This window comes from Montipora capricornis, chromosome 11 (genome assembly GCF_036669925.1).
Source record: "Montipora capricornis isolate CH-2021 chromosome 11, ASM3666992v2, whole genome shotgun sequence".
Taxonomy (NCBI): domain Eukaryota; kingdom Metazoa; phylum Cnidaria; class Anthozoa; order Scleractinia; family Acroporidae; genus Montipora; species Montipora capricornis.
The window spans coordinates 22667118-22674617 of record NC_090893.1 but is presented as its reverse complement, the minus strand read 5'-3'; the positions used below and the strand labels follow the sequence as shown (position 1 = coordinate 22674617).

The window sequence follows — 7500 nt, the reverse complement described above, 5'->3', positions numbered from 1 at the left end:
GCCACGTCCGCCACGTGTGGTTTACGTATTTCTAGCCCACAGTTCTTTGCTTGTGGAGTTTGATCTGAGTTAGATTAAACAGGTTTTAACCGTTTGGCCACTCACTTCAACATCAGCATGTTTGGTCACCAAAAAATGTTTGATGTTGTTTGAACGCCAAACATTTCGCGTTTGGCCAGGCCCTTAGGCAAAACGTTTGCAACAATAATATCATTGGTTTAAACAGGAAAAATAATCGTGCTGCACATGTGGCACGCATCAGTTAGCACATGATTTGTTTGCGGTACTCTGCTCAATTATCAACGACATTTTGAGGTTTTAACGGGAGCATTCGAATGCGAATCTTACATTCTCTATAGGTGGTTTGCAACCAATTTCTAGAGGCACAGATAACAATGCCGCAATGTACAATTGCTTGTGGACGAACAAAAGAAGCTAATTAATGAGAGAGCTTTTTTTTTGTCCAACAACATGGCGATCATGACGTAACGTGAAACTCTGAAATTCCTTGTACCAATTTATTTTTGGGATAACTCGCCCACATTTTTCATCATGAACGAGATCGTGGAGATGGAATAATCGCAAAAATGCAAAGTTAAATTTTGAAATGACGTTTTCCGTTTCACAACGTTCAACCTGTGAAATGTTCTAATGATATACAGTTCAACATTTGCTTAATAAGATTCACCAACAAGTTTTCACCTGTTCGTCACCGGTTTAAGTCTTTCATTGCAAGATAAGCAGGTATTGTAAGAAAAACAACAGTTTCCAAGATTCAGCAAAGTTCTTGGGGCGTTAAAGTTAAGTCTACTTTATTATTCAAAATTTTCGAGATTCCTAGAAAATGTTAGAGGAGTATTCAACCTTGTTCCCAGGGCTTTTCCCTCACTTGGAGGGGGAGGCGCCCTCGGAACGAGGTTGATTACTGCCTACAATAGCTACCTTTAAAACACTGAGAACAAATTGTAAGCAAACACTTAATTTACAGAAAAGATAAAACAAAATACCTCCAAAATTATCCATTTGAAAATAAAAATGTTTCTTTCCAGTGGACTTTCCCCCGTTTTCTCTTGCTTTCCTACACGGTAGTTGCAGATTCTAGTACGTAGCTCTTTTCATTGGAAAGGTATAAGGGAATCTTGGGTTTCTTTACATTTTGTTTCATTAACATACCAGTTTGCACAGATGGCATCAATCATGCTATTTAAAAATTGACTTCAAATGCTAAAAGAACTTGTTAAACTTTAGTTAAACCTCCAATTTTAAGCCTTTTAGCTTTGATAACGAGCCACTTATTAGCCATCAAAAACTGATAAATTCTTGGGTGACAGAGGCGGTACTGATTCCATAATATTCTTTTTGAAAAATTCGGATTTCAAAGCATCAATGCTCAGAGCTTATTAGAGCTTATGCAATGCACTTTCAATATTAATTACTTCATTATCGGCTGACTGATTAGAAAACGTTAGCCTTATGCTAATAAAGCAAAAATATATCACATCTTAATGGAAAACATAAACAAAGTCTTTATCTAAGTCAACTACAAAGAGACTGCCAACATTTTTTATAGCAACAAAGTAAGGCACGACATTTTGGAAATACTGTCCATCCATTTTACTTAAAAACTTGCCTCCCAGTGTAAAGAGTTGAAGCCTATGGTTACCTGTATCACACACAATGAGTCGGTTGTACTTGTCAATAACGAGTCCACAAAGACCATTAAACTGGCCATCATTAGACCCCTCACAGCCAATGTCATGTAAATACACTCCAGTTTTGTCAAATACCTTGACACATTTAGCAAGGCCATAAGAAACAAAGAATTTGTCCTGGTGATAAATAGCGCAGCATGGGGATTTATCACAGTCTGGGGCACTGAAGGACTGAAGCAAGACATTCCCGTCAGGGGAGAGGACCTTGATTTTGTTGTCCCCATCGTCAGTAATGATTATACGACCATCACTCGCAATGGAAAGGCGAAGTGGTTTAAGAAGATGTTTATCATTAATGTGCTTGATGAAGTGACCCTCCTCACTGAACACACGAAGCTTATTGTCACTTTCCCGAACTAAAGTCAGCAGGTCGCCAGAGTCTGTAAATGCCACAGACCAAGGTGCACCATCAAGTCTTATCTCCCCTCGAAACTTTCCTTCACAGCAAACCAGTTGAATTCGTTCATTCTCGTATTCTACAACAGCAATCGATCCCGTTTTCGGGCTTACTTCAATATCGATGATGCCATCAAATTCTCCTTCTCCCGTCCCTTTTGAACCAAACTGAAAAGCAAATTGATATTGATGCTGGTTAACGTGCACAATCCAAGGACTGCCAGTCAATGGCTGTCCATTCACTAGGATCTCCAATCTGTGTTGTCCGGCACCTTGTGGAGTATATGTCACCATGTATTTGCCGTCTTTGGTGTCTTTAATGTCTGTTTTTAGTTGATCACCTTCTGGAGTCAATATGTCGACTTTGATTTTATCATCTTGTTGATAACATTCAAATCCTTTTGAATCCTTTGTAACAATGACGAAATATGTCTCCTTCCTTTCTTTTACTTCCTTGCTGTCTTGACCTTTAGCTAAGCACTTTGAGGGATCAGTCTTGTTGACAACAACTCGATCCATGAGATCCAATTTCTCTTCCACCAAGTAATGTATACGTGGCGACATGTAAACATCGGGTTTTCTTACATTTAACAGTTCATTACAACGTCCGAGGATGGCGTGATTTGTTTGCAGAATTTCGACGCTGAAGTTTCTTTCTAAGATACTCTGACAGCGTTCGAAGCAGCTTTTCAGTTTGGTGACGACCAGCTCGAAGTCTTCCAGTCGCGTTGCGTGATGTTTTTGTTCCGCTTCATAAATTTCACGAAACTTGTCCTTCATTTTCCTCTCGTGTTCTCGCAAATCACGAATCAATTTTTCCACAGTGTCTGTCATTTTCTTTTCCTCGTTCAAAATTTCAATTCTGTTTCTGTTTCTCAGGTCAGTTTGTTTCTTAATTTCATTCTCATATCTGACAATTTCCACTTTCACTTTGGCCACAGCGTTGGCCATTTGCATCTTTTGTTCTTGTGCAGCTTTCTGAGTGTCTCTCTTAGAGTGTCGATCATGACTTACTACAGTACATTTGTGGCAAATCAGAACTTTACAGTCTTCGCAGTAAAATTCGAGGGGTTGATCTTCATGATATTGCTGTGAACACATCACGGGTCTGTGGATCAAATCTTGCACATCTTGCGCTTGCAGTTTGTTCATCAAAACATTGCGATGACCCCTTGTGGCCTTCAGGCGTTGGTGAGCTTCAAAACAAGATGCGCACAGAAAATCCTGGCACACGAAACAGTAACATGTTGCCGTGTTGTTCTCGTCACAACTGTTGCATCTTTGAGACTGTACGGTGCCATCTTCTAGTGCGAGAACATCCACCAATCGGTTGAGATGAAACGATGACGGCAAATTCTCGAAGGTGTCTGTTTCGGGAATTTGGAATGAAGTCTGGCAAACCGGACAATTGATTGTCGCTTTCAGCTGTCTCCTTGCGAAGTTTGCATGTCTGTCGAGACACTCCAGGCAGAATGAGTGAAGGCATGGTAATGTCTTGGGATTTTTGACTGTCTCTATGCACAATGGGCATTCTGCTTCCTTTTTAAGAATCTTGAAAAGCTGTTGAACATCCATGATGAGGCCAAGCAGCGCAAAATGAGGGCGTGTGAAATAGTGACGTCACTGAAATCTCGGAACTCTTTGCGGTCGAGTGGATGACCCCGCTACTTACCGCTTTGAGTGTCACGGAGTCTTTTTTATGGCATTCTAATGCACTTTATCTCGTACTAACACCCATTTTAAAACCCAAAATTTTAATTTGGCTAAAAACTCAGGGTGCTTGCCATATTAAGCTAAACCGACCGTCCAGAAACCTGTCGGACGAACCGCTGAAAATGGAACGACATTTTCCGATTGTAGCGATGGAACTAAATGACGTTCCTCTCTTCCTTATTCTCCCACTCGGTGGTTTTCCTAAACCATCATGGAGGACGCAATAGTTCCGATGCTTTGCTTAGATTCTGATGAGTGAAGCTCTCCACTTCGCCGTTCACATATCGCCAAAAAATTCAAGTAGACGTCTGCGTGACTGATAAGCCATGTTAAAATGAAAACACTTTCTACGCCAATTCATATTTTTTTTCTTTAGCTCTAACCTCGACAGAAAAGTGCTTGTCCTTAATTGGAAAAAGGTGTAACCAGCTTAACACATCACTGCACAAGCTTGATCCCAGGACATTTCCCTCACTTGGAGACGGAAGCCCCCCCTCCCCCCGGAACGAGCTTGATTACTGCCTACAATAGCTACCTTTAAAACACTGAGAACAAATTGTAAGAAAACACTTGATTCACAGAAATGATAACAGAAAAAAACAACTCCAAAATTATCCATTTGAAACTAAAAATAATGTTTTTCTTCCAGTGGACTTTTCCCCGTTTTTCTCTTGCTTTCCTACAGGGTAGTTGCAGATTTTAGTACGTAGCTCTTTTTATTGAAAAGGTATAAGGGAATCTTGGCTTTCTTTACATTTTCTTTCATTAACATACGAGTTTGCACAGACGGCATCAATCATGCTATTTAAAAATTGACTTCAAATGCTAAAAGAACTTGTTAAACTTTAGTTAAACCTCCAATTTAAGCCTTTTACCTTTGATAAGGAGCCAGTTATTAGCCATCAAAAACTGATAAATTCTTGAGTGACAAAGCTGCTACTTATCCCATATTTTTTTTGTAAAATTTCGAATTTACAAAGCATCATTCTCCGAGGTTATGCAATGCACTTTCAATATTCATTACTCTATTTACGGCTGACTGATTAGAAAACGTTAACCTTATGCTAATAAAGCAAAAATATATCGCAACTTAATGGCAAACAGAAATGAGTCCGTTGTATGAGTCGGCCACTATAAGACTGCCACCACTGTTTACAGCAACAAAAGAAGGACAGCCATCTTCCAAATGCTGTCCATCAATTTTACTCAAAAACTTGCCTCTCAGAGTGAAGAGTTGCAGCCTTTGGTTACCTGCATCACACACAATGAGTCGGTGGTACTTGTCAATAACGGGTCCACAAGGACCATCAAACTGGCCATCACTGGACCCCTCACATCCAATGTCATGTAAATATACTCCTGTTTTGTCAAATACCTTCACACAATTAGCAAGGAGATAAGAAACAAAGAATCTGTCCTGGTGACAAATAGGGCAGGATGGGGATTCATCACAATCTGGGGCACTGAAGGATTGGAGCAAGTCATTCCCATCAGGGAGAGGACCTTGATTTTGTTGTCCCCACAGTCAGTTATGATTATAAGACCATCACTCGCAATGGAAAGGCGACCTAGTTTATCAAGATGTTTATCATTGATGTGTTTGATGAAATGACCCTTCTCACTAAACAGACGAGGCTTATTGTCGCTTTCGCGAACTAAAGTCAGCAGGTCACCAGAGTCTGTAAATGCAACCGACGAAGGTCGACCATCAAGTTTTATCTCCCTTCGAAACTTTCCTTCACCTGAACCAAACTGAAAGGCAAATTGATATTGATGCTGATCAACCTGCACAATCCAAGGACTACCAGTCAGCGGCTGTCCATTAACGAGAATCTCTAATCTGTGTTGTCCGGCACACTGTGGTGTGTATGTCACTGTGTATTTGCCGTCTTTGGTGTCTTTAATGTCTGTTTTTAGTTGCTCACCTTCTGGAGTCAATATGTCGACTTTGATTTTATCATCTTGTTGATAACATTGAAATCCTTCTGAATCATTTGTAACAATTATGAAATATGTCTCCTTCCTTTCTTTTACTTCCTTGCTGTCTTGACCTTCAGCTAAGCACTTTGACGCATCAGTCTTGGTAACAACAACTTTATCCATAAGATCCAATTTCTTATCCAGCAAGTAATGGATATGTGGCGACATGTAAAGATCGGGTTTTCTTACATTTAACAGTTCATTACAACGTCCGAGGATGGCGTGATTTGTTTGTAGAATTTCGACGCTGAAGTTCCTTTCTAAGATACTCTGGCAGCGTTCGAAGCAGCTTTTCAGCTGGGTGACAACCAGCTCGAAGTTTTCCAGTCGCGCTGCATGATGTTTTTGTTCCGCTTCATAAATTTCACGAAACTTGTCCTTCATTTTCCTCTCGTGTTCTCGCAAATTACGAATCAATTTTTCCACAGTGTTTCCCATTTTCTTTTCCTCGTTCAAAATTTCAATTTTGTTTTTGTTTCTGAGATCAGTTTGTTTCTTAATTTTACTCTCATATCTGACAATTTCTGCTGTCACTTTGGCTACAGCGTCGGCCATTTGCATCTTTTGTTCTTGTGCAGCTTTCTGAGTGTCTCTCTTAGAGTGTCGATCAAGACTAACTACAGTACATTTATGGCAAATCAGAACTTTACAGTCTTCGCAGTAAAATTCGAGGTGTTGATCTTCATGATATTGCTGTGAACACATCACGGGTCTGTGGATCAACTCTTGCACATTTTGCGCTTGCAGTTTGTCGAACAAAACATTGGGATGACCCCTTGTGGCCTTCAAGCTTGGTGAGCTTCAAGACAAGATGCGCACAGAAAATTCTGGCACACGAAACAGTAACATGTTGCCGTGTTGTTCTCGTCACAATTGTTGCATCTTTGAGACTGTACGGTGCCATCTTCTAGAGCGAGAACATCCACCAATCAGTTGAGATGAAACGATGACGGCAAATTCTCGAAGGTGTTTGTTTCGGGAATTTGGAATGAAGTCTGGCAAACTGGACATTTGATTGTCGCTTTTAGCTGTCTCCTTGCGAAGTTTGTATGTCTGTCGAGACACTGCAGACAGAATGAGTGAAGACATGGTAATACCTTGGGATTTTTGTTAGTCTCTATGCACAATGGGCATTCTGCCTCCTTCCTAAGAATCTTGAAAAGCTGTTGAACATCCATGATGAAGCCTAGCAACGCAAAATGAAGACGTGTTAAATAGTGACGTCACTGAAATCCCGTGACTCTGTGCGGTCGAGTGGATAACCACGCTACTTTCCTTTTGAGTGACACGGAGTAATGTATATATTTTTTTGACATTCTAATGGAACGACATTTTCCGATTGTAGCGACGGAACTAAATGACGGTCCTCTCTTTCTTATTCTCGAACTCGGTGGTTTTCCTAAACCATCATGGAGGACGTAATAGTTCCGATGCTTTGCTTAGATTCTGAGGAGTGAGGATGACATCGTTGAGAATCATTAGTTAGGACTGCTTGTGACCGTTCAAAAAAGCCTCTACGACTTTTCTATGGAAAAAATTTTGAAAAAAAAACGCGGGAAAATGTTTGGTCTAAAGCAAATATTTCCGCATGAAGCAAAAAAATTGAACGTGTTTCCTCAGTTCTTGGTTTTCACGTCACGCAAAGAAAAAAGAAAATCGCTTACCATTCAGAAATAATAATGATAATGATAACATAATA

The 7500-nt window shown here is 40.2% G+C and overlaps 2 protein-coding genes and 1 long non-coding RNA gene across 3 annotated transcripts in view; 1 reads left to right on the top strand and 2 right to left on the bottom strand.

Moving 5' to 3' along the window:
• The window catches only part of LOC138023546 (uncharacterized), an 85757-nt gene that overhangs the window by 18543 nt on the left and 59714 nt on the right, over nucleotides 1-7500 (top strand). The window lies entirely within an intron of this gene.
• Nucleotides 642-3683, bottom strand: LOC138024630 (E3 ubiquitin-protein ligase TRIM71-like). Its single transcript, XM_068871851.1, has one exon. It carries the CDS (start codon nucleotides 3681-3683, stop codon nucleotides 1503-1505), a length of 2181 nt encoding a protein of 726 aa, XP_068727952.1. The 3' UTR covers nucleotides 642-1502.
• Nucleotides 4874-6723, bottom strand: LOC138024571 (E3 ubiquitin-protein ligase TRIM71-like). Its single transcript, XM_068871799.1, has one exon. The coding sequence runs from the start codon at nucleotides 6504-6506 to the stop codon at nucleotides 5199-5201; it is 1308 nt and encodes a 435-aa protein (XP_068727900.1). The 5' UTR covers nucleotides 6507-6723; the 3' UTR covers nucleotides 4874-5198.